General features: G+C 43.5%; 1 protein-coding gene across 2 annotated transcripts in view; it reads left to right on the top strand.

Annotated features, from left to right (window-relative positions):
• The window catches only part of APBB3 (amyloid beta precursor protein binding family B member 3), a 38,024-nt gene that overhangs the window by 7,854 nt on the left and 2,763 nt on the right, over positions 1–27,407 (top strand). Inside the window, exons 2-10 of one of the 2 annotated variants that reach the window (XM_061634404.1) lie at positions 11,386–11,564; positions 14,148–14,224; positions 15,218–15,278; positions 17,377–17,523; positions 17,921–18,048; positions 18,469–18,583; positions 19,178–19,265; positions 22,498–22,581; positions 24,115–24,230. In XM_061634404.1, coding sequence (XP_061490388.1) covers positions 11,386–11,564; positions 14,148–14,224; positions 15,218–15,278; positions 17,377–17,523; positions 17,921–18,048; positions 18,469–18,583; positions 19,178–19,265; positions 22,498–22,581; positions 24,115–24,230 — 995 coding nt within the window. The remainder of the gene's footprint in view (positions 1–11,385; positions 11,565–14,147; positions 14,225–15,217; positions 15,279–17,376; positions 17,524–17,920; positions 18,049–18,468; positions 18,584–19,177; positions 19,266–22,497; positions 22,582–24,114; positions 24,231–27,407) is intronic. The other variant, XM_061634468.1, reaches the window with a different exon arrangement.

The following is a 27,407-nucleotide window of genomic DNA, read 5'->3' on the forward strand; positions in this document are numbered from 1 at the left end:
TGAGGCCTGAGCATTTGGGAGGAATGGGCTGAACTGACTGAGGCTGTGGCATATGGACATTACTGTAGCCTGTTCTAGCCAGATTACTCCCATCTGTGAAAGCTGCATTTCTTTGATTAAATTCCCAGAGCTAGTACAAGTGTAATAATTTATTGGTTTGCCAAATTGGGGAGTATTAAAGTTAAGATGTTATTTTTCTTCTATGCAACAATTTCAGCAACGGAAAAGTAGAAATGGTAATTCTGCTGTACAAAGCACCAATCTGATAGCAACCATCATATCCCTATCTAACAAACAAGATATAATGGTGAGACACATGAAATATTTGTTTATTTTTTTTACTCTATTGAAGTCTGAATTTGTTCATGGCAGTCATGATAGGGAGTAGATGCTTCACCCATTTCCCACTGACCATTTGACAATTGCAATGGCCAGATGCAAAAGAGGACCAGGCTCCTCACCTTTAATAGTTGAGCTGAAGAGGGAGTTTCAGCAGGTGTAGTATACATGATAAGCTACATTTGCTGAAAGTCCCTCTTCTACAGAGCTCTTGAAGATGCAGGGCCTAGTCCTCTTTTGCTTCTGGCCACTGCAACTATCAGTTGACACATTTTGATAATGAATCTCCTACTGATTCAAGAATGGACTCCTTTTGGGAGGAAGGGTGGGATAGAAATTTAAAAAATAAATAAGGAGGGGGCCTTGAGGTAATGTTCCCAACTGCCATCAGATCCTAAAGGCTAGGAGCGCACACAGAACTGGGACTATTTCTTTCCTGTAATTTTTGGTCCAGCTCACACACAGCCTGGTGTGTAGGGTTATGTACATAGTGGGGTATAGAAAAGAGCTTGTACATCTCCCCCCACCCATGAATCTACAAAATTTGGAATATGAACTAGGATCTCTGCACATAGATGTATCTACAAGAGAGATCTGCTGTAAATATCTGTCCATGCCTTTTTGATTGCATTTGAAAGATCCCACAACCCTGAGCAGAGCCACCTGTGTTGCCATTTACATACATACATAGGCATGAGTTCACACTAAGGGTTCTATTCACAGTGGTGGGGGGGGACCCAAGGCTTAAACCTGTGCTCCATTACTGGTACATCCTACGTGCTGGGCCTGTGTGTGAACATGCACATAATTCCACGCAGAATTTGGTATGTGGCTTGTGACTTCATACACAATCAACATTGTTAACCTTTGTGGTTGTGCAGGTTTGTTTGAAAATGCATGTGGAGTGTCTTCAAAAAGATTTGTGGTACTGTTGCATCTGAACTCTCCAGAAGTACATATCTCTGTTCTGGTCCATAATGTCATGTGATGTTTCTCTACCCTTAAATGCCTCCAATTTGCAGTTTGAGGGTACTAGTAGTATGTCACTACACTGCATTTTGAAAATGGTAAAATTCTGCACGTGTGTGTGTGTGTATCATATATTTTATTCATGTGACATTTGAGCAAATGCATGCAAAATGAGACCATTTTCATTAATATCCATTTAAATAATTTCAGTTGAGTTGTCTGGGTGAAAAATGGAGTTTTGAGCATAAATTAATTTCAGTTTTCTAGGTACCTGGATTCCCAGGTGCATAATTAATCTTGTAAGGGCTCAGATGATTAACCCTCTCCTTAAGAGCAACAGGGTGCCATGATTTGGTGGGATGTTCTGTTGACATTTGTGACTCTTTTCTTGGGTTGAGAAACCCTATGGAATGAAGAAGGTGGACATGCCTTGCTGTTTAGTATGGATGGTCTTTCCCTTCTAGTCCCAAAACACCACAACAGAGAAAATGAAACCCACAGCTGGCTTGTAAACAGAGGAACTTTCCTCCCGTATTCCTTGAATTTTGAAGTAAAAGAGAGGCCGGGCACTATTCAAATGCAAGACACATAATTTCTCTTTGCAAAATATGGATGCCATCAATTTCTGCATGGTGACTACTGCTGAAAACAAGAACAGACAGTAGAACCAAATGAGATATACCTGAGAGGTACAGAGTAAATCTAGAACTCAGCTTTGACTGAATTAGGATGTTAGCTCACTGACTGAGCTGTACTCTCAATGAGAATGAATTGTAGGGCAGGAACTGGAAATTAGAACATTCTTTTTCAGGAAAACCAGCCTGCTCCATTATCAATTTCTAGGGTTTTGGTAACAATGTCTAGAGAGAAAGCCTGTTGCAGCAAATACAACCAAGTGTATTGTATCACCTGAAAGATAAACAAATATATGATGGCATAAGATTTCATGGACTTTAGTCTGCTTCACCAGATGCATGACTGTCCCCAGTTGGCAGCTACACGGTATACGGATACGGTTATCCCTGGATATAAACTATATCGGAAGGACAGGGAAGGATGTATTGGTGGCGGAGTCGCTCTATACGTGAAAGAAGGCATTGAATCCAGCAAGCTCGAAACCCCAAAAGAGGCAGACTCCTCCACAGAATCGTTGTGGGTGGTGATACCGTGCCCCAGGAGGGACTTAATACTGGGAACGATCTATCGTCCCCCTGATCAAAATGCTCAGGGAGACCTTGAGATGAGATATGAAATTGAGGAAGCATCCAAACTAGGAAATGTGGTAGTAATGGGTGACTTCAACTACCCGGACATAGACTGGCTGCATATGTGTTCCAGTCATGACAAAGAAGCAAAGTTTCTAGATATTCTAAATGACTATTCCCTAGATCAGTTGGTCATGGAACCGACCAGAGGGACGGCAACCCTGGACTTAATCCTCAGTGGGGACCGGGACCTGGTGCGAGATGTAAGTGTTGTTGAACCGATTGGGAGCAGTGACCACAGTGCTATTAAATTAAACATACATGTAACTGGCCAATTGCCAAGAAAATCCAACACGGTCACATTTGACTTCAAAAGAGGAAACGTCACAAAAATGAGGGGATTGGTAAAAAGAAAGCTGAAAAACAAAGTCCAGAGGGTCACATCACTCAAAAATGCTTGGAAGTTGTTTAAAAACACTATATTAGAAGCTCAACTGGAGTGCATACCGCAGATCAGAAAAGGTACCACCAGGGCCAAGAAGATGCCAGCATGGTTAACGAGCAAAGTCAAGGAAGCTCTTAGAGGCAAAAAGTCTTCCTTCAGAAAATGGAAGTCTTGTCCAAATGAAGAAAATAAAAAAGAACACAAACTCTGGCAAAAGAAATGCAAGAAGACAATAAGGGATGCTAAAAAAGAATTTGAGGAGCACATTGCTAAGAACATAAAAACCAACAACAAAAAATTCTATAAATACATTCAAAGCAGGAGACCATCTAGGGAGGCGATTGGACCCTTGGATGATAAGGGAGTCAAAGGTGTACTAAAGAACGGTAAGGAGATTGCAGAGAAGCTAAATGAATTCTTTGCATCTGTCTTCACAGTGGAAGATATAGGGCAGATCCCTGAACCTGAACTAACATTTGCAGGAAGGGATTCTGAGGAACTAAGACAAATAGTGGTAACGAGAGAGGAAGATCTAAGCTTAATGGACAATATAAAAACTGACAAATCACCGGGCCCGGATGGCATCCACCCGAGAGTTCTCAAAGAACTCAAAGGTGAAATTGCTGATCTGCTAACTAAAATATGTAACTTGTCCCTCGGGTCCTCCTCCATGCCTGAGGACTGGAAAGTAGCAAATGTAACGCCAATCTTCAAAAAGGGATCCAGAGGGGATCCCGGAAATTACAGGCCAGTTAGCTTAACTTCTGTCCCTGGAAAACTGGTAGAAAGTATTATTAAAGCTAGATTAACTAAGCACATAGAAGAACAAGCCTTGCTGAAGCAGAGCCAGCATGGCTTCTGCAAGGGAAAGTCCTGTCTCAGTAACCTATTAGAATTCTTTGAGAGTGTCAACAAGCATATAGATAGAGGTGATCCAGTGGACATAGTGTACTTAGACTTTCAAAAAGCGTTTGACAAGGTACCTCACCAAAGACTTCTGAGGAAGCTTAGCAGTCGTGGAATAAGAGAAGTCCTCTTGTGGATAAGGAATTGGTTAAGAAGCAGAAAGCAGAGAGTAGGAATAAACGGACAGTTCTCCCAATGGAGGGCTGTAGAAAGTGGAGTCCCTCAAGGATCGGTATTGGCACCTGTACTTTTCAACTTGTTCATTAATGACCTAGAATTAGGAGTGAGCAGTGAAGTGGCCAAGTTTGCTGATGACACTAAATTGTTCAGGGTTGTTAAAACAAAAAGGGATTGCGAAGAGCTCCAAAAAGATCTCTCCAAACTGAGTGAATGGGCGGAAAAATGGCAAATGCAATTCAATATAAACAAGTGTAAAATTATGCATATTGGAGCAAAAAATCTGAATTTCACATATACGCTCATGGGGTCTGAACTGGCGGTGACCGACCAGGAGAGAGACCTCGGGGTTGTGGTGGACAGCACGATGAAAATGTCAACCCAGTGTGCGGCAGCTGTGAAAAAGGCAAATTCTATGCTAGCAATAATTAGGAAAGGTATTGAAAATAAAACAGCCGATATCATAATGCCGTTGTATAAATCTATGGTGCGGCCGCATTTGGAATACTGTGTACAGTTCTGGTCGCCTCATCTCAGAAAGGATATTATAGAGTTGGAAAAGGTTCAGAAGAGGGCAACCAGAATGATCAAGGGGATGGAGCGACTCCCTTACAAGGAAAGGTTGCAGCATTTGGGGCTTTTTAGTTTAGAGAAAAGGCGGGTCAGAGGAGACATGATAGAAGTGTATAAAATTATGCATGGCATTGAGAAAGTGGATAGAGAAAAGTTCTTCTCCCTCTCTCATAATACTAGAACTCGTGGACATTCAAAGAAGCTGAATGTTGGAAGATTCAAGACAGACAAAAGGAAGTACTTCTTCACTCAGCGCATAGTTAAACTATGGAATTTGCTCCCACAAGATGCAGTAATGGCCACCAGCTTGGATGGCTTTAAAAGAAGATTAGACAAATTCATGGAGGACAGGGCTATCAATGGCTACTAGCCATGATGGCTGTGCTGTGCCACCCTAGTCAGAGGCAGCATGCTTCTGAAAACCAGTTGCCGGAAGCCTCAGGAGGGGAGAGTGTTCTTGCACTCGGGTCCTGCTTGCGGGCTTCCCCCAGGCACCTGGTTGGCCACTGTGAGAACAGGATGCTGGACTAGATGGGCCACTGGCCTGATCCAGCAGGCTCTTCTTATGTTCTTATGTTCTTACACATAAGATATGTCCATGTACAGGTATTTGTCTGAAATTTTAATGTTCAAAGTGGGTAAGGGGCAGGGATGTGCACACATAACTCCCACCCCAACATTCCCTAGGCACACAGGCTCCTTTTCAGACATTTGCATGTTTAGCATGAAGGTCTGCAATGCACACACAGGGTTTCTTGGTGCGTTCGTGAGAACATGCTTAGAAACCTTCTCATGAAGGGAAACCCTGATAAGACAGGGATCCTGATTGTGAGGAGGTTTCTAAGCACACTCATCCAAACAAGCTTAGAAATCCTGTGCAGACATAAGAAGGTCTAAAAAGGAGGAGCCAACATGCCTGGGAATGCCGAGTGTGAGACATGAATGCACATCCCTCCCTGTCCCACTTTGAGCCCTCACAAGTTCAGAAAATGCCTGAACAGGGGTATGTTTAGTGTGAAGTCAACAGCCTTCATTTTAATTTTCAATTAGTTAATTGGTAGCCAATTTGCTGAACTCTGTGGCAGTTTTACTATTGACCCTAGCAGTTATGTTTTTACTGTGCTTATTATTATTATTATTATTATTATTATTATTATTATTATTATTATTATTTATACCCCACCCTTTTTCCAAAGTGGAACTCAAGGCGGCTTCCGGATAAAAAGTACACATAATTAAGAACATACATAAATCTGCATTACAATATAATTAAACTATTGAAATATTAAAACCATTGAACAACATTTAGAATACTGCAAACTCAGTTTAAATAGCCATGCAGATAAAACAATGACAGTGCAGCACCCACTTCAAGCTTATGCATACTGATTAGTCGCTAAGGCTGTCTGCATGTTGTTCTGGCTAACCTTTCCAGAATGGTGTATACAGTGTTAGGAACAAATTTAAAATACCCCCTCCCCTCCCCTCAGAAGGGTGAGCTAGAAGCCTAGTATGCTTCTTTTCTACCTGTTAATGTTCCAGCCAGATACCAAAAGTAAAGCAGACACACAGACAATTACTTGCTTGATCAAGAAAGGGGTCTCTAACCACACAGACCACAGTCTGTCGGGAGAGAGAACCGCGTTTATTAGGTAAAAGTCCCATTATATAGGTTTTTACAGTAAAACAAGGCATTTTGTTATTAAAAAAGGCATACCCAAAGGAAATACAATATTACATCTTTACAGAGATAAGTAAGCGCGTTAGCTCATTATTGTTACATTTGCTTTTGATTCTAAAAGGCGAGAGTTGTGATAACATATTTATACACTTGTCAGTCAAAAGGAAACTTGTTGTGAGATCAGAGCTACAAGAAGGCGAGGAAAAGGGGCAGATTGACACCAAAGAGATAAAAAATGTTTCTAATGTGCTTATGAACTTAGCATAGTCAGCAATATTGCACAAAACTTAAGGAAACATTGTAATAAGATATTATGAGAAAATGTCTTGTTTGTACTGACTTAGCTTACAATGTTGCAGGAAGAGTATAGTGGCTTTAAGACAGAGTGAAATAATAACATCAGAAGGGAAACATGTTATCTCGTTTTTACAGAGATGTTTACCGTCAGAGAGGCGCCTTCGGGGTTTTTCTCATGGGGGAAGAAACTGAACTTTGAGTTGTATTTCTCTGGGTTCCAGAAATCTTTGCAACATTGGTTCTGACAGAAATGTAGGTTCCTTTAAACCACTCCTGACAACCCTGGGCAACTTTTTGGGGTCGGGAATAATTTTATTCCTAACAACAGTCAGTGACATTTAGTCCATTCTGAAGCTGATACACTGAAAAGCAGCCTGCTGCTTGGAGGCTGTGTCATCTTATTCCCCATAGCAACAGCCTCAACATGCCAATCTGTTCACATCCAGCATCTTACCACAAAGTATGGCACAGAAATTGCTTTGAGTGACAGAGAGAAAATTGGCCAATCTGCAGGGTGGGACCCTGCATGTGAACAACTTTCCACCTGGAGAATGCCACTATGGAGAGTGATTTCACGTGGCCTGTGTATTATAGTCATCAATCAGTGCGGCCCTTGGCCTCTTTGCCAACTGCTAGCACAGGTCATGCATTGGGCATTGTTTCCTGGGAGACAGCTGGCAGTCAGGAGATGTGTGCCTGTGTGTGGCAGAAAGTGGTGCAGCCGGTGCTTCTTTGCTTTGATCTGTGCATGTGGACAGTGTCAACTGCTGTGCTGCTACTTCTGGCCGCTGGCTGAGCCACTCTAATGGATGGCAAGACCTGAATAAATAGACTGCAGCTTGGCAGGCAGCGTTAGCAGGACCTGCAGTATGAATAATCCATCACTTGAATGGATTATTCGCCTTCTGTCCCCTCCATTCTGAGAGAATCAACAGGATAATAAAGCAGAAGGGGCACACTGACCTTTGGCTATTTTTAGCTGTGCGCATTGGGGCAGATACAGTTACAGTCATAGCCCTGCTCCTGGAAGTCCTGCAGAGAAATACCAGGTTGCACATTTTGCTTTGGTTTTGTCTCTGGTGCCTACACATTCATTTTCAAGAAAGCAGAGCGTGAGGGAAACTGGGCTCTTCCTCACTTCTCATGAAAGCTGTGCGCTTTAGGATATCCAGAAATTTTCCATGCTGGAGACATCCTGGTTCTGGCACCAAGGATGTAGTGGTCCAGGGTCTTGGGGGGTCTTACACACCTTACTTTTCTGGGAGCAGGGTCCCTATGTCTCCAGCGTCCTATGAGCCAATCAGCATAAAAGGAAAGTCACTGAGAAGAATCTTCTTACATGGTGCCTTTGTCCTTTCCTGCTGATTGGAGCCAAGCAGAGTGGAAAGAAATGAACCAGCCACTGAGAAGACTTCTCAGTAGCTAACACATTCATCTTGCATGCTGATTGGCTCCCATGGACATAGAAGAAGGTGCATGTGGGAAGGACTCAGGAGTGTGGAGATGATGACGGAGAGCAAGGAAATGAATGAGAGGATGTGGCTATGAGGGAGTGTGGTGTGACTATCATGAAGGGATCCTGTGCTTCTGAATTTGTCACTACACTACTGTATAGCACTGAGTGGCTCAACCACCATGGAAAGAGACAGTATGGGGAGCAGTGTCCTTCTCTGACATGACAGAAGCTCTGGGGGCTTTAGGAGAGGGGCAATGTACTTCTGATGCTTTTCCTCTTCCCCTGCCTCCACGTTCCCTGGGAGAAATGGCTTGCAAGGAAGGGAACCATTCCTTACCTCCTGCTTGAGACCCAGAGGCCATGGTTGGCTCAGGCAATGAGGGCCCAGAGGGCTAGGTTTGGGAAAGTGGGCTTGGTTGTGTCCCTTGCTCTACAGTGATGGATGGGAGGGCGGGGGATGAGCAGAAAAGCTCTCCACTCCTATCTTTCTGCTTTTCCATCTTTCTCTGTGGCCATTGCCATTGTGATGGGAGGAGCAAGGGTAGGATGTCTGGAATCTGGGGAAGGAGAAATAGAGGTGCTCACAAGGGTAGCGGAGGGTGTTAGGAAAAGGAGTGGAGCTCTGTGTATCTCCTCCCTCTGGCAGTCTGTCAATCTTGTTGGGCGTTTAGCTAGTACTAGGTGTAAAACCTCCCCTTTTGGGTCATAGTCTAGCATGGTAAAGAAACAGAACCCAGGAGCAGGCTTTGGAAATAATGGTGGGTTCAGTGGACAAAGTAAATCGGCTGTAATCAGCAAGGGGCAGAAAATTATCCTCCTGCCCCAAGAAATGGGCCACCGCTAGAGTGCCCCTCACCCCATCAGTGTCTTTGAGCACACTTTTGTCTTGATTGGCTGATCATATTAAGTGCTATGCTTGGGGACAAATTCACAGTGTGTGCTTCTTTGGGGGACGGGAACTTGGCCCATCTTTGATGCTGAAATGGACCGTGTGTATGTGTGTGTATGTGTGTGTGTAATGTTTCTGCGCGTACAGAAGAGGCACATCCTTCCAAATATCATTAAATAGATGTGTCTTCTACCACCACCTCTGGTCCTATTATGATGACTGCAATTTTACTAGCATACAACTAAAGCTATGGTTCACAAAATACATTACTGGAAATGGAACACAGGCCTAGGAAGTTAAGGGCCAAACTAGATGACATGAGGAAAATGGGAACACTTTTGCAGCTGATTATTTTTGGCTGAACAGGAAATGCAGGAAGCCACTTGTTTGAGTAGAGAAAAAATGGTGTGTGTCTAGGTGTGCACATAACGTGTATTTGGGACTGTTTAATCCAAGGATTGCTAACCTTTTTTTGGACCAGTGGGTACTTTTTGAATTTTGAGAAAGTGCTGTGGGCACCAGTCACAAAATGGCTGCCATAAGGGCATGACATAACACAGCATAGCTATTGTGGGGGCATGGCATAGCACAAAACTAGAGAGAATCTAGTGCCAGGAAAAATATACAAGACGCCCACACCACACTCACTCTCGTGCACATGCACACCCTTACTGCACACATGCACACCAGACACACATCGATTTCTCATTTACACATCTCTCTCTCTCACCCAAGCACATCTCTCATTCTCTCATACAGATCACACATGCACACAGACCACATATTCACATACCTCCCTTCCTCCCCACATCTCTCCCATTCACAGACCACACATAGATAATATGCTTTCCCCCCCTCTCCCACACACCACATGTACATCTCTGCCTCTCTCCTCCCCCCCAGTGGATCTCTCTCTCACACATGGGTATCCACAGGAATTTTTCCAGGGTCTCGGAGAGTTCATGGCAGTTTTTTTTTTGGGGGGGGGGAGGTAAAACACTGAAAAGGTGAAGCAGCTAATTTCTCACACAAAATGGGAATAATAGTGTCTGCACATTTTGCCTCATATCTGTGGTTCTAAAAATGCTAGAACTTACTTTTTAAAAAATGAAAGGTGAGGATCTTGGGATCATGGTCCATCCTGGGCACTAAATAAGGCCTTTGTGGGTGCCATAGCACCCGTGAGTACTAGGCTGATACCTCCTGATTTTTTCTGTTTTTCTCTCTGGGGGAAATGATATGGGGATTCCATGCCTTTTTCTCTAGGGGTGGGAAAGCAGCTGCCGGGAGAGGGGGTGATTTTGAGGGACAAAAGGGTTAGGGTGTTCTGCTCTAACTTTCAAGACACTATTCAAATGGGTAAAATGTAACTAGCTGAATTAGATTTATATATATTTTTTTGGCTTTTATTTATATGTCCATGTTTTTGATGCCTTCCCTTTTTCAAAACTCCTTTCCTCAAAGAATTTTCTTTATATACATTGACAATTGGCATCCTTGGTTTAAAAAGTGTATTAATGTGGAATTTCTCACCAAAATTCTTCCCCATGGGTTCTAAGATAACTTTTGTGATCTAAGTTCTGTTTAGTATACTCTGGCCTTTGAGAAAGTAAAACTAAAGTTCCTTTCTTTGCCCTGCTGCTAGAGCTGGGCTAGAAGTCGGGCCCCTTGCCAGTGGGGCTTAGAAATCCCATAACAGCTGGACAATCTAAAGTTTATCAGGCTAAGTTCAAGACCGAGCAGAGGCAGCCTATCATTATTACAATAAGGGGAATCTACTGACAGGAAAGAGAAAGACTAAAGTGTGCTTTGGTGCTTGCCTTAGTGGAGGAAAAAGACTGATAATAGTGGCACAGCTCTCGGTTGTATTTGAGGGCATAACCTTACTAGTCCTCTCTGTTCAGAGCTCCCTATGAGAGTTTACTGTGTGCTTAGGTTGCCATATCTGATGTTGGAATTGTAGGCTTTTGCTAACTGCATGATAGCATTTGTATTTGTGGGTATTGATTTCATCTCTTACATTGCTGAGTCTTCTACTCAAGATTGAACATACTTGACTTTTGCTAACTCCAGTAGCTGACTAGGGAGAGAAGGGCTTTAAGTTTTTCCATTGGAAATATAGGGTGGCACATGACTGAAATTTTCCACTAGACTGCCCAGCAAGTAATCGACTGGACTGGGGAAATATTCTGGTGTATGTGTATGAATAGGTGGAAGCATGTAGATGTACACTAGGCATACACCACCACTGTTGTTGTTCCACATAAGATATTTAATCTGAAATAATCAGGAATGGTTTAATGAATCTGACTTGTGTTACAATAGAGAAAGTGGCATTTTGATGTACCATCTCTCTCTTTTGGTGGATGTTGTCCCAGTTCTTTGAAATTAAACTTGCCCTTTTGCCCATCTGATGTACTCTCTCTCTCTCTCTCTCTCTCTCTCTAGATAACCTTTGGAATGACCAGAATCTGGAGGCAGATCTTGATCTTCCCTCAGGATGGAGGAAAATCCATGACTCCTCGGGGACCTACTATTGGCATGTGCCCACAGGCACCACCCAGTGGCAACACCCATCTTGCACTTCTGGCTTGGTACATGGTGGGGACACTGCTTTACCAGAAATGGTATCGGGATTCTAAAGCCTTTTGTTTATGATTAATAACACCTGTGTGAAGAGTAATACTATTGTTATTATTTATTTATTACCCACTCTTCACTTTGAGATCCCATGGTAGGTTACAACAGTGTAAAATATATCCTTAATAACAATTTGACAACAACTTACAATCACAAAAATAGGGTGGATCCTAAAAAAATTACATCTCAGGTGTCAAAGGCTAGGGTAAAGACATGAGTCTTCAGCATTTGCTGAAAACTGTTTAGTGAATTTGCCAGGCACACCTGTGTGTGGGGAGGGAGTTCAACAACTTAGGGGCCGCCACAGTCCAGTCCCAACAGTTCAGCCCTTGCTCTCTGTAGAGCTGATTCCAACATGATATCACCAGCTGCAGTTTTTCTTTATATATTAATACATGCAGACTCGCATGTCTCTCGTGGTGGGACATATGCAGAGCCTTGTGTTAAATTTAACAGAGTGGTAGATGTGGACTCAGTCCCACCTGACCCTTTTGTCTGTGTGCCTGCTTCTGCATGATCTTCTTGGTCTTACTGTGCAATAGACAGTTCTAGCTTTTAAAGCTGACACCAAAGACTGGTAATGTCCAGAGGGCATGAACTGGGATCAGTTCAGTCACTTGACTGGATGAACAGCTGTGGAGAGTGGAGACGGCTGCATTTTCCATGGAGTTTAAGCTGCAAAATACAATGCCTGAAGAAGCCCTTAAGCATGACACTAAATAAGTTTGAAAATGGAAATGGACTGCCTTCAAGTCAATCCTGACTTATGGCGACCCTATGTATAGGGATTTCATGGTAAGGGGTATTCAGAGGGGGTTTACCATTGCCTCCATCTGAGGCTAGTCCTCTCCAGCTGGCTAGGGCCTGCTCAGCTTGCCACAGCTGCACAAGCCAGCCCCTTCCTTGTCCGCAACTGCCAGCTGGGGGGCAACAGGGCTCCTTGGGACTGTGCAGCTTGCCCACGGCTGCACAGGTGGCAGGGCATGTAACCCCTGAGCCACTCCCTGTGGGGGTGATCTTTAGCTGGCCCTTGACACCCAGGAGACATGAGCGGGGATTTGAACTCACAGACTCTGGACTCCCAGACAGGCTCTCCCCCACTGTGCTATACCAGCTATCTAAATAAGTTTACTTGGATTGATTTCAGTGGGGCTTCCAGGTATGTTTAGGACTGCAGCATTAGATCTACTAAGGTACTGTGGCTGCTTAGGTTAAAATCAGTGTAATCAATGCTAACATCTATTGATTTGACATAATGGTATTTTTTTATTAATGCAGTAAAGTCAGCTTGTCTATTGGGGTACCAAAGTGCTTTCCATTAGGACTTAGCTCAATCCAACAGTTTTGAAAATAATAACAGAAGTTGTGTTTTAGAAGAAAACAAGCGGAGCCTACAACTAAATGTCCAGAACCCCTTTCAGGAGTTCTCTCATTCAGAGCTCTAGCCAGATCAGAACAGAAGACTGGTACTGCTGCTTAGGGCTTACCTTTTCCCCTTTCCTACCTTTCTGAAATGTTCCTGTGCTATGCTAAATGAAGGACCGAGTACTTCACTGCTATATAGCTGTAGGATTGGGGAAGAGGGTGTAGTTAGGGGAGTTTTTTAAATTCCCCATCAGTGTTCTGTGGCTCAACTGCTCTCAACCAGAGACTGAATTTCTAAACATGCAGTCTACCTGAGCCCCTTTCTTCCTGTCTGTAGACCCCTCTTTTTTCTTCTTCCCAAGAGTGGAAGTGAGCTGCCCATAGAAAACAATGGAGAAGCCCAGGATTTTAGCAGAGCAAGATGTTCCACACTCTGCTCCCCCTCTGCCCCCCAAAAACACAAAAGGTAGGCACAAAGACCGATAATTTCTGTCTTTGGCATTCAGTGTGAACATGGAAGTTTCTTCTCTAGACAATAAGATGAGTTTACTATTTTTCTTATTTCTATGCCTGCAACATTCCTGGAAGCTCAGAGGGTCATTTTGTGGTTGTAGTTTTTTAGTTTCTTTTTCTTTTAACTTACAAACAGATATACCTCTGCATACACAGGACATTCATGAGTGCACAGACATCATATTTTTGAATGGCCTTCTTTTGCTTTTAAACTGATTTGACCACTCAGCTTTTGGTATTAGAGAAAATTCTGGCTGGGTAATAAACCCTTGTTAGTCCAGTTTGACAATACAGAGTAACCCTGAATAATTCCTTACATATATTATTCAAAAGGTATGGAAAGAAGGAGCCATCTTTCACTGGTTCCATATGAACATTTAAAAATACCAGTACTGTCTACTTTGACTGACAGTGATGTTCTAGGAAGAGTCTTTACCAAGCCCTTGAAACTTGTGATCCTTTTGCTACCTGTGATCCATGATTAATATCCATCTGCAGTGCTGATTGGTCAGGGTGAGGTGGGGATCAGCAATGACTTGTGGGGATCAGGCTCCCTTTAACAGTTAGTTTAATCTCCACAAAATGTCCTGTTCAGATGAGCCTCAATGTTAAAAAAGATGTCATTCCTTCTCCCTTTGGTTTCTTTCCTGCTCAAAGGAGATCTCATGAGCTTCTTTTCTGTCCTCACTCAGGACCTTCAGGCTGCTACAGTAAGACGTGTGCCAAGGGAGAGGCCTATCCCAAGTCCGATGGCATCACTGCCCAGAAGGTAGGGTTGTCTTCATAAGCCACTTCACCAAAGCACCCAGACACATCTAATCTGAGGGAAAGTGAAAGAGGTGTTTAGGGCCTGGTCATGGTCTCCTCTGGTGATCTCTCAAGTAGCAAAACTCTGTGCAGATGCAGAAGGAAGCAGGTTTGTTCCCATCCCGCAAGTATTTGGGTCTATCTTTTCAGTCAAAAATAAATATTGATCCTCTGCTCCAGTCCCCATCCTACTCAGATGGCTGTTTCCTGCTATCTTCACAACAGGGACTCTACTGAAGTAAAAAGCACTGGGGGACTAAAAGGCTGAATGTGCCTCGTGCCTGCAAGTCACATCAATGGTGTTAGAGCTTTCAAGTCTTTGGATAAGACCAGTCAGGGGTGTAGTCATCTAGGATCTCATGTGTGTGTGTGTCTTAGACCCCTTTTTATTTTGGGAGCCAGGTCTTAGCAAGGTCCTTATGTCTCCAGCATCCTATGAGCCCATCTGCATGAAAGGGGAGTGTGTTGGCCACTGAAAATAGTCTTCTAACTTGCTTCCTTGTTCTTTCCTGCTGATTGGAGCCAATCAGAATGAAAGGAAGTGAGTCAGCCACTGAGAAAATTCTTCTCAGTAGCTAACACACTCCCCTTTCGTGCTGATAAACTCCTAGGGACTCCATTGTTGTGGAAGAAGGCATTAACAAGGATAGAGAAGCAGAAAGCAGTATGCAAACCTGGCCAGATTATTCTATAATCTTAGAAGGTTGTATGATCTTAGAAGGGGCATGGCTATGAGGGGCATGACTGTTACTCTCATGATGGGACCTTGTATTTCTGAATTTGCCACTATACTACTGGGACCAGTGGAGACTGAATTCAGCTTAGTGATGCGTTAAGAGTAGAGATAATGATGAGATCCACAACTGACTCCCGGGAGATGAACAGAAACCCACTAGGGTTATACCACATGACTGAGAACCTCCATGTCACTACTATGCTTGTCTGCCTGTTACAGGACATCATTGGCCTGGCATGGGGAAGAGCATCATCAAGGCCACACAGAGCCTGGCTCCAAGGTACAGTCAGGTGAGGCGGGGAATACAGGGGGTACTTAGCTCAGAAACATGACTGATTGAGGAAGCCCCTTTCTTTGGGACACAGGGGCTGAATTCAGCATAGGTAAGGCCCTTTCTTGCAGGTAGCTTTAGAAAGGCGGCTCCTCTGTGAGGTTGACATGTAATGCCAGGCTGTTTATTGGATTCGGGGGGGGCTCTCTGGAAGCTGGAATGTGCCACTTTCTGGTACCGCTCTGACAATAATTACAACTGCCTAGAATCCCCCCTTTGTGTTCCCAAAATCACTCAGTAAGTTTTAACCACACTTTTGTTGATGTAAAAGACTGGTTAGATGGTGTAAATGAGTAACAAAGTGTGTTGAGTGGTCTCGCCCGTGTCATTCCAGTCACTTTGTGATGTTCCCTCAACTATCCTAAACCCTGTGGCCTCTTTTTTGATTTTTGAAACTGAATAACTCTCTTAAAATTATTCCCAGACCCAGTACCAAGTAGAGCCTAAATATTTTAGGATCCATTGTATTAGTTGGGGAAATTGTAATTTTAATTGTAAGCTGCTTTCTGAGCCCTGGCTTGGTCAAAAGGCAAGGTATAAATGCTTAAATAAATAAATGTGCAATCCATCTCTATTGCCAGATCATTATAAAAATATTTAAGGTACCCTGCCTCAGAAGAATACATTATTCTATCCAGAGTTAGCTAAGGGCCATGGCTCAGTGGTCCAGCATCTGCTTTGCATGCAGAAGGCCCCAGGTTCAGTCCCCAATGGCATCTCCAGGTTGAGCTGGGAGAGAACCTCGCCTGGAACCCTGGAGAGCTGCTGCCAGTCAGTGTAGACAATACTGACCTAAATGGACCAATGGCCTGACTCAGGCAGCTTCCTAATTAATCAGAATTCAATAGTTCTGAAATCACAAAACACCCATAGTCCAATTTATAGCAAGTTAGTAATTAAATCATGCTTTGTGTGAACTTGATGAAGCTGGGTGGCGGGAGAGGACTGCAGCTTCTAAGGTAAAGGCCACTTCTAGTCAGATGTTATCTGCTGAAGAACTAGCCTCCAATGTGGGTGAGAGACACCAGCCTTTCCCATCCATGCACTTTTAGTAGGTTTACCCTTAGCAACTTCTCCCCTGCTGATATTCTCTGTGATTACTTTCATTTTGAGAGTTCCTATAAAATGACCCAGAACTGCTTTGCTAAGCTTCCTCACCTGAAGGAGGTGGAACATCTTTCCTATATGGGCAATTAGTTACAGATTGGGAGTAAGACAGCTGAAAATTGGTTCATTGACACACCAGTCTGACCTATGAATCCATGACGAGCTATAATTTGATGAGAAAAAAGGAGATGGAAAAGTCTTGTTTTCTTAAGCTCTAGCCCGTCTCCAACCAGTACAGGAGTGGGAACCCCAGGCCTGAAGCCAAATATGACCCTCCAGGCCCCTCTGTCTTGCTGTCAGGCCTCCCCCCAGGTCCACATCTCTCACTGGCCCTGCCTGGCTGGAATGCCTCTTACTTGCCTTGATGGAGGATAGAGAGGGGCATGGGTAGAAACTAGTCTACTGTGTAAAGGTAAAATAAGAATCACATTTCTTGTGCCTCTGGCTCTGCCTACCACTGGCATGTTATCCCAGAAAGGTTGTGGCCCTCTGGTTGAAAAAGGTTCCCCACCCTTGGTCTAGTACAGCCTTTCCCAACTAGTGGGCCACCAGATGTTGTTGGACCACAGCTCCCATCAGCCTCACCCAGCATTGCCAATGGTCAGGAAATATGGGAATTGTGGTCCAACAACATCTGGTGGCCCACTAGTTGGGAAAGGCTGGTCGAGTAGAACACCCAATGAATAAGGACAAGGAGGAGGACTCTTTTGTGACATGCAATGTGGTGGAGAAGGACACAGAGTGTTAGCCATGGCTAGATTTGAGGTCTCTGACCTCTGGCACAGTGTTGCTGGCAGTCAGGCAGGGAGAGGCTGCTCCTGTTCAGCACATTAGCCAAAATTTCCACAAAGAAGCAAATGGGCAGTGCTATATAACCGATTAAGGGCTAGAGAGGCCCAAGACATGCCTCAAGGTGACCCTTGTGTGTCTCTCTTGCCAGTGCTTCATCGTGCGTTCATTGGGCTGGGTGGAGATCCCTGAGGAGGACATGGCTCCTGGCAAAAGCAGCATTGCTGTGAATAATTGCATCCAGCAACTCTCTCAAAGCAAGAGTGACAACTGGGATGCTGCAGACAGGTGGGGTGAGGTAAGTGCCAAAGGCATACGACCCAGGGAGAGATTTGCTCAAACCCTGACATGAGTTCTCCCGCATGGACTTCCAGCAACCCTTGTGCTGAATGAAGTCATTGGTCTCCTGGGTCTAGGTGCTGTTTTCCTTCCCTTCCAGCCGTGGTAGGAACCCAGAAACGCATGTGATACTGAGTGTCTCCATTCCTCCTGCTCCTCCTGCACATTCACCAAAAAAGCATCCATAGTACTCCCATCCTTCCATTGCATTACAGGCAGGTGGTATCACACACTGCTGGGTGGATCAACATCCCAGTCCCAGTCTTTCCCAATGAAAGGGACATCATTGTGGCTCTTGTTAGGAGAGGCGCTCTTGCACTGTCCCTCAGTCACAGTTCTCTAGTCTTCGCTTACAGGGCCAAAACATGGTGATGATTCTGAAGAAGGACACAATGAGTTTAGTGGATCCTTTGGACCATAGCCTCATCCACTGCCAGCCCATCATCAATATCCGTGTCTGGAGTGTGGGCTGCAACAATGGCAGGTGAGTAGTGACCTATTCCCTGGGGAGGGGAGGAGATGGGCTTTTATGCTACTAGAATTTAACTTGAAGGACATCGCCCCAATCTCTTAGCATTGCACCACAATGGGTGGTGAGCCACAGGCACTGTGGGATGCAGAATCTTGGAATGGCAGCGGTGGCAGCTGTGTGTGTGTATCCATCCTGTTGTCCTTGCTTTGCCATGGGGTTCTTCTGCTTGCTACATCTTGCTAGATGTTATTACTACTAAGTCCCGGCCCATTAACTAGGCTGCTCCTTCAGGTATTCTGCATTAACCAGACTTTTTTCTTTCCCTACATGCTGTGCTTGACCAAGGGACAGGTAAGGCCCCCTCTTCCTCCTGCAGCAAGGACCAGCGCTTGGAACCCTGCCCTTGCTTACTGGGCTCCCCTCTCCTTGCAGGGATTTTGCTTTCGTGGCAAGCGACAAGGACACGTGTATGCTGAAGTGCCATGTCTTCCACTGCAATGTGCCTGCCAAGGCCATTGCCAAGGCCCTGCATGAAATGTGCTCCAAGGTATCCCTCCTGATTATGGCATGGTTCTTGACCTACATATACACACACACATGCACACACGTGAGAAAGGAAGAATATTCCAGCTATTGAAGTGCAGCATCAATTCTCAGCACCCGCAGGCTCTCATTTTGTGAGGAGGTAGCTGATAAGAGTTACATCCCAGTTGGCTGCTGGCCAGAAATAATTCCTTTCAACTGTGTATTCATCAGGCCTCTTTATTATATGGATCTCATCGGACTAATAAGAATTTAGTAGTTCTTGTTGGTGGAGGGGCACAGCTACAAAGAGAGCTGCAATTTTGTGCATGCTTACTTGGCAGGAAGTCCTATTGAACTAAGTGGAATCTACTTCTGAGTAAATAGCTATAGGATCAGGTTGTAGTCCTATTAAAGCAAGGGGGCTTCATTTTTGAATTTTGACTGCTGGCCATGTTCTAGCAGATCAGAAATATTTCTATATCTTTATCTTTAACTGGTCCTCTCCTGGGTTATCATATAGGGAAGTCTTTTTCCTGAGTTTTACCACCACCCCTGGTGTAAATTGTATGTTCCAGCAGGAGGCCCCAACCTTTAATGGCCTTTCTCTGTATTGTAGATCATGGCTGAGAGAGCAGGGCCAAGTAACAGCCTCACACAATATGTTACTCTGGAACCTGTCACACCAGATGAATTCTCTCTCCAAGGTAACAAGTTTATACATTCCAAGAGTCCATTTCCAGGCCTCCTAACTGCACTGTTATAATTTCCTTGCCAGGACAGAATTGAAAAATAATTCTTCCCGGGTTGTGGTCTAAAGAAGCACCCTTGTTTATTGCACCTTGAAATAAACTGTTGATAACAGGGGTAGGGAAATTTATGGCCCACAGGCCTAATTAGACCTGCCAGGCTTCACCATTTGGCCTGTGAGGCCGTTTTAACCAAGCCATGCCCACCTGCCATGCACCATGAACCAAAATGTGACTGCCATTACGTCCTATTATAAAAAAAACAAAAAATTGATATCGGCGATAGTGAAAGCTCATTTTCAGGAGGAGAATTCAGGAAGTGGCTGGGAAACTAGAGAGGAGCTAAATGGCAGAGGACAAACTGCAACCCTGGACTTAATCCTCAGTGGGGACCGGGACCTGGTGCGAGATGTAAGTGTTGTTGAACCGATTGGGAGCAGTGACCACAGTGCTATTAAATTAAACATACATGTAACTGGCCAATTGCCAAGAAAATCCAACACGGTCACATTTGACTTCAAAAGAGGAAACTTCACAAAAATGAGGGGATTGGTAAAAAGAAAGCTGAAAAACAAAGTCCAGAGGGTCACATCACTCAAAAATGCTTGGAAGTTGTTTAAAAACACTATATTAGAAGCTCAACTGGAGTGCATACCGCAGATCAGAAAAGGTACCGCCAGGGCCAAGAAGATGCCAGCATGGTTAACGAACAAAGTCAAGGAAGCTCTTAGAGGCAAAAAGTCTTCCTTCAGAAAATGGAAGTCTTGTCCGAATGAAGAAAATAAAAAAGAACACAAACTCTGGCAAAAGAAATGCAAGAAGACAATAAGGGATGCTAAAAAAGAATTTGAGGAGCACATTGCTAAGAACATAAAAACCAACAACAAAAAATTCTATAAATACATTCAAAGCAGGAGACCATCTAGGGAGGCGATTGGACCCTTGGATGATAAGGGAGTCAAAGGTGTACTAAAGAACGATAAGGAGATTGCAGAGAAGCTAAATAAATTCTTTGCATCTGTCTTCACAGTGGAAGATATAGGGCAGATCCCTGAACGTGAACTAACATTTGCAGGAAGGGATTCTGAGGAACTGAGACAAATAGTGGTAACGAGAGAGGAAGTTCTAGGCTTAATGGACAATATAAAAACTGACAAATCACCGGGCCCGGATGGCATCCACCCAAGAGTTCTCAAAGAACTGAAATGTGAAATTGCTGATCTGCTAACTAAAATATGTAACTTGTCCCTCGGGTCCTCCTCCGTGCCTGAGGACTGGAAAGTGGCAAATGTAACGCCAATATTCAAAAAGGGATCCAGAGGGGATCCCGGAAATTACAGGCCAGTTAGCTTAACTTCTGTCCCTGGAAAACTGGTAGAAAGTATTATTAAAGCTAGATTAACTAAGCACATAGAAGAACAAGCCTTGCTGAAGCAGAGCCAGCATGGCTTCTGCAAGGGAAAGTCCTGTCTCAGTAACCTATTAGAATTCTTTGAGAGTGTCAACAAGCATATAGATAGAGGTGATCCAGTGGACATAGTGTACTTAGACTTTCAAAAAGCGTTTGACAAGGTACCTCACCAAAGGCTTCTGAGGAAGCTTAGCAGTCATGGAATAAGAGGAGAGGTCCTCTTGTGGATAAGGAATTGGTTAAGAAGCAGAAAGCAGAGAGTAGGAATAAACGGACAGTTCTCCCAATGGAGGGCTGTAGAATGTGGAGTCCCTCAAGGATCGGTATTGGGACCTGTACTTTTCAACTTGTTCATTAATGACCTAGAATTAGGAGTGAGCAGTGAAGTGGCCAAGTTTCCTGACGATACTAAATTGTTCAGGGTTGTTAAAACAAAAAGGGATTGTGAAGAGCTCCAAAAATATCTCTCCAAACTGAGTGAATGGGCGGAAAAATGGCAAATGCAATTCAATATAAACAAGTGTAAAATTATGCATATTGGAGCAAAAAATCTGAATTTCACATATACGCTCATGGGGTCTGAACTGGCGGTGACCGACCAGGAGAGAGACCTCGGGGTTGTAGTGGACAGCACGATGAAAATGTCGACCCAGTGTGCGGCAGCTGTGAAAAAGGCAAATTCCATGCTAGCGATAATTAGGAAAGGTATTGAAAATAAAACAGCCGATATCATAATGCCCTTGTATAAATCTATGGTGCGGCCGCATTTGGAATACTGTGTACAGTTCTGGTCGCCTCATCTCAAAAAGGATATTATAGAGTTGGAAAACGTTCAGAAGAGGGCAACCAGAATGATCAAGGGGATGGAGCGACTCCCTTACGAGGAAAGGTTGCAGCATTTGGGGCTTTTTAGTTTAGAGAAAAGGCGGGTCAGAGGAGACATGATAGAAGTGTATAAAATTATGCATGGCATTGAGAAAGTGGATAGAGAAAAGTTCTTCTCCCTCTCTCATAATACTAGAACTCGTGGACATTCAAAGAAGCTGAATGTTGGAAGATTCAGGACAGACAAAAGGAAGTACTTCTTTACTCAGCGCATAGTTAAACTATGGAATTTGCTCCCACAAGATGCAGTAATGGCCACCAGCTTGGACGGCTTTAAAAGAAAGGAGGACAGGGCTATCAATGGCTACTAGCCGTGATGGCTGTGCTGTGCCACCCTAGTCAGAGGCAGCATGCTTCTGAAAACCAGTTGCCGGAAGCCTCAGGAGGGGAGAGTGTTCTTGCACTCGGGTCCTGCTTGCGGGCTTCCCCCAGGCACCTGGTTGGCCACTGTGAGAACAGGATGCTGGACTAGATGGGCCACTGGCCTGATCCAGCAGGTTCTTCTTATGTTCTTATGTTCGCTCCACCAGAAAGCATAGGAGGATGTGCTGCCAGGCAGACACTTACTTGTTCCAGGCCACCTGGGCAAAGTAGCTCCCCTGGCACTCTGGGCTCACTTTCAGACATGTAAGGAATTGGCATGATCTTTCCTGTACCCCTAATCAATATGGCCTCCAATGCAGAAATTGCAGGTCTCTGATTTCAGTTTTAGTCGGATGAAAGCTCTGATGATGTGGCAATCTTAGGGGTCTGATGGCTGAACTCAGTAGGATTTTCTGATCCAGCTGGAAGGCTAATACTTCCTATTGAGTGCCATTTTCAGCACCTCCTTTTGTCAAATGTTCTAAGCAGCAGAACGGAGAGGCTATACTCACTGTCTTTTGCTCCTGGCAGTTGACATTCTGGATGCCATGAGAGAGTCTGTCCAGAAATACGAAGCTTTGTTTATTGGCAGCTTACCAGTGTCCAAAGCCATGGGTAAGTAGCTCTCATTGAATTCTGCAACCTATGTCTGCGTGTTCAACAGGTGAGGTTATCACTTGTAGGCCACCTCCTCCCATGCCAGCCTGCCACACTCTAAAATCTGAAGGAGAGGCTCTTCTCTATGCCCCAATCATGGTGGAGGCCCACCGGATGGGGATTAGAAAAAGGGCCTTTTCTATAGCCCCACCTAAATTGTGGAACTCTTTGTCCTGGGAGGTTGAGCCAGCCTTCTCCGTGACAGTGTTTTGCTGTTTGGCAAAACCATCCAATTTAGACACACATTTACCAGATAAGTTTTTTTTCCTGTGCCTCTGTTTCATCTGCTGAACTTGTCTCTGTTTTTATTATGTTTAATTAGATTATATATAACTTATATATAAACAAACATTTATTGTATTTTAGGAGGAGATGGGGTTCTTGTATTGTATGATTGATTTTAATTGTTGTTAGTTGCCCTTACCAGGCAGGATACATTCAACCAGCAGGGTGGGATATAAATTTTCATCTAAATAAATGTGTTGGATGATTTTGATGCTTACAGGTGTCTGAGCTAAGTTAGTAGAGTGTTTATGAAGGTATCCTCCGCTGGGGGTCCTGCAAGATCTTGTCAGTGGTAGAAGCATTCTTACTAGTGCATCAGCCTTGTTAAGGAAATGAGAGAGGGCAGAACCGTTTACTTTTTCATAGATCATTCTGTTGTTGAACTGGAGCAGGGGTGGGAAATGGATGGCTACCCAAGTGTTGCAGGACTCAGTTCCCATTATTTCTGACCACTTTCTATGCTGGCTGGGACTGATTAGAGTTGGCAGCCCAACACCATCTGAAGGGCCACAAGTTCCCCATCCCTGAGCTGGAGCTAAACTGTGGTTGGAGAGATTGAGCCTCCAATCACAGTTGCAACCTTGATGCTGTATTTTAATTATTTAAAATTTGAAATTCCACTTGCAGATCTCCCATGTAACACATAGTTTGACCCTTGAATAGCTGCTTGTCAAGACCTTCAGCAGGTATAGCATGCTTTAGTGCCAGCAAGGGGAAACTGTGGCCCACAAGCCAAATTAGGGGTCTCACCCACCTGTCAAAATGGCCTGCTCTATTTGCTATTGCAGTATGAGAGGAGAAGTCCTATCGGCCAGATTATTTCTTGCTGTGAACCTCTTAAAGGTGCAGGACCCTTTTTCAGATAAAGGGCTGGAAACTTGAGGCAAGTCTGTGTTTAAGGGATCAACATTCTTGTTGTGTGAGGGAGGGGTGTTGCTCTCAAACTGAAGGTTACTCTCCTGAAAAGATCTCAGAACAAAATGTGTATTTTGCCACCCTTCTGCCTAGTTTACATGCCATCTCTTCCTCCCTCACATCTCCTTGTTCCTCTTTATCTCTGAATGATACATCTTTTAACTCCAGCCAAGCCAGCTTGGCTGCTCCTGGAATCTAGAGCCTGGGTCTTGAGAGAGCCCATTCTCTGGCTGATGAGGAAGCCCAGTTTTCCCTTGGATCGCCCATTTATTTCTTGCCTCACCATCTTAGGGATGGATGTGCTAAATAATGCCATTGAAGGTCTGATGGGCAGCCGTGGCCATGACCAGTGGACTCCATCTGTTATCAGTGTTTCAGACTCAGTGATGCAAGCAGACCAAACTGAGGTAAGGCTCTCTGTGATATCAGCCATGCCAGCAGCTTTATCCTCTCACCAAGTGGCTGAGTGCAGCTTACCTATCTGGCATACTGTATGTGCCATGGCCTGACTGCCCCAGAGGCAGAGAGACCAGAGGAAAAGGAGCTAGATCAGAGCGAAGAGATAATTGATGGATTTTAGTGAAGAACCTGCTGCTGAATGGCATAATCTGAAGTTTGCCACATGCTTTGGAAATCTGTATTCAGGACATTTTAGATTTACATATGCTAACTATAAACCCAATGATTTTATAGCCAATTTCCCACCCCCTAGTTTATGGATGTATAAGACTCAGATCTGGTCATCATAATCCATCTTAAGTGCATGATCAAACTCATTGTCCTGGTCTGAAAACACTAGATCATTTAAACTTGCTGTCATAATTATTCTTGATTAGAGTTCTCCTTTTAATCTGGTAGTTTATGGACAGTTCAACTGGTCACAGTATCATTAGTGCATGAGTAATAATAGAACATTAAGAGCTGTATTGCAAATACAGTATAATAATAACTGATGAATGTTAGGGCAGGATCCAGCCAAATGTAAACAATTTTGATCTCTGATTTCAGTGGGAGAGAAGTAAGCATGTGCCTAACACAGTATCAACATTGGTTAGATTACACCCTCAGAGTGCACTCTTATGTGTGTTGACTCAGAAGTAAGCCTCACTGTGTTCAACAGAATTTATTCCCAATTAAAGTCTTTTTCAGGCATTTGCCCACTATATTTTTTGATTAAGTTGGTGGGGATATCTGTTATAGCCATTCAGTGTTGGATGTGGATTGGCTGTCATAATTCATTTTGATTTTTACGTTGTTTTATTTATATGCTGTAATTTGTTTTAGTGTGCTGTAATTTGTATTTCGATATGTATTTTATTTTTGTTGTACGTCGCCTAGAGTGACAGGTTTCACCTGCCAGATAGGCGTCTAATAAATTTTAGATAATAATAATAATAATAATAATAATAATAATATATGATTTGTATTGTGGGAGAGAGAGGGTGTGCTTGTTACTCATTCCCCCCCCCACACATCATCATGTTCCTATAATTGAACTCTGTCTTCTGTGTGATGGATAGGTAACCTCTGCAATGGGGAACCTCCTCTTTACAATTTAGAAAGAACCTGATCCTGTAGGGAACCTCCATGAGTACAGCAGAGGTTTCTCCCTCAAGGCACAGAGGGCAACAGAGCTAAGCAATGGAAACAAGGATTTTTGACTGCAGCCTTAGTATTTTGTTGTGTGATAGCAATTGTATGATCTAGCCAAAGCTAAGACCTTTCAATTCCCATTTATTTCAGTGAGAGAGATTAATGCAGCTGCTTTAAAGTGCTTAGTTCTGGCTGGATCATTCAAGTCCAACTGATTTCAACTGGAGAACTGAACACTTTCATTAATCTTCTCCACTGAAACCAATGGGGTTGGATGGTGCCCATAGTTTGACTTAATTTATTAAATACAAGTTTGGAAAACTGTTCACAAATACCTAGCGGAAATTCAGGCCTCTTATTAGACTTCTTCTCCTCAGTAATTTCAGTCTTCAGAGAGGGGATGGCAAACACAATAAATATTGCTTCAATTCCAGAGAAAGTAACTTGCAACTGATTTGTTCCATTGATTGCAATGAGACGTAAAATCGTTTCTGGGGAATGGGGCTTATATGTTTACAAAATCTTTTCTATATTGTTTTTTCTCTCTAAAAGCACACTTGCTGTTGCTGCTCCTTGCTACCTGCAGAAGCCCTTTTTATTCACAATTACATATTTTTGAAACTGAAGGGAGAACTAAAACAATTTGTTTATACAAACAGTTGTGCAGTCATAGAAAATGCATATAAATTCAGTTCTTAGGTTTTCTTACTATGGACAAAGCTCCCAAAATAGAACAAACTGTCTAAAAATTATGAACTGGTGGCAATTCTGTTTTGGAAACTCTGTAAAATAACTACACTGAAGCAAGACAATCTATACCAGAATTAGGTTGCCACTTAAAATATTAATTTTAGCTGTAGTCACAAATCATTAGAAGGCATAGGTGGGGGTCTCTGAAAACTGCATGTGCGTCAACTGATGGCTTCCTTGGTTTGCTGGACTTTTCTTCACTCTGGGTGAAAAGAACTTTGCACACCACTTCACATGCCTTTTTCAGTGCAAAAATTGTACATTTTTTTAAAAGCCTGTCCTGCTCACTATCAAGAGTGCCAAGGGTCAAGAAGAAACTAATGAAGGAAGCAAGGGAGGGTAACATCTCAAGGTGACAGAAAAGTGTTTATTGTAGAAAAATACTGCAGCCCAGTGCCTTTTTTGTTAAAATCTTTCCTTGGAAGGATTTAACTGGCATAAAAGACAGCAAAAAAGTAACATTAACTGGTGACAGAAATTAGTAAATTAATTTCCCCGATATTCACCGGGCTACAGCATTTTCCGAAAATAGGTTTCCTAGCATCTTTTGAAATGCTCTTCTCTCTTGCTACCCTCTTCCAGATAGTTGGGCACTTGGCACTTATATTTTATTTTATTAAAATTGTGAAAATTTTGGGAAAGGGGTTGGGATTCTTTTCTGAAGTTGCACTGAGCTTCTGAGGGTGCAACACAGTTGTGGAGCAGATCCCCATCCTTCTCTCCAACTCCAAGCTGGAAAGGAAGGCTTACAGATGGCTTCTATTGGTACTCAGAGTGCCTCTGCTGCTCACTGCCAAACCAAGCCCAGCTTTTCTTCCCCCCTAGCTTAATTACAATTATGGGGGAGCAAGCCTCAATGAACACTGCATAGGTCTGGGCTGAAGGAGAGGGGCAGAGTCTTAGCAACCACATATTTTGGATTGGCTAGCAAAGCCAACTAAAATTTGTAAATTCCTGTGGATCCCATTGTTGTTTGTGAAATACCTGGATCACTCTAAATCCTAAGTATTTTTATTATTTTCTTTTAGTGAAATGACATGTAGCTGTTCTATAATACTGAAAGCCTACTATTTTGGGATCATGGCTCAAGGTGTGTACAGCCCTTTGGCCACTGCATCAGATTGATTAGAATGTGCCAACAGGTCCAGTAGTATTTGGCTTAGACAAGAAAATACTTTGAAAGGTACCTTTGTGCGAGGAACAAATAAATGTTAGTACATGGGATAGAACTGAAGTAAAAT

The sequence above is a fragment of the Rhineura floridana genome, chromosome 1, assembly GCF_030035675.1.
Source record: "Rhineura floridana isolate rRhiFlo1 chromosome 1, rRhiFlo1.hap2, whole genome shotgun sequence".
NCBI lineage: Eukaryota > Metazoa > Chordata > Lepidosauria > Squamata > Rhineuridae > Rhineura > Rhineura floridana.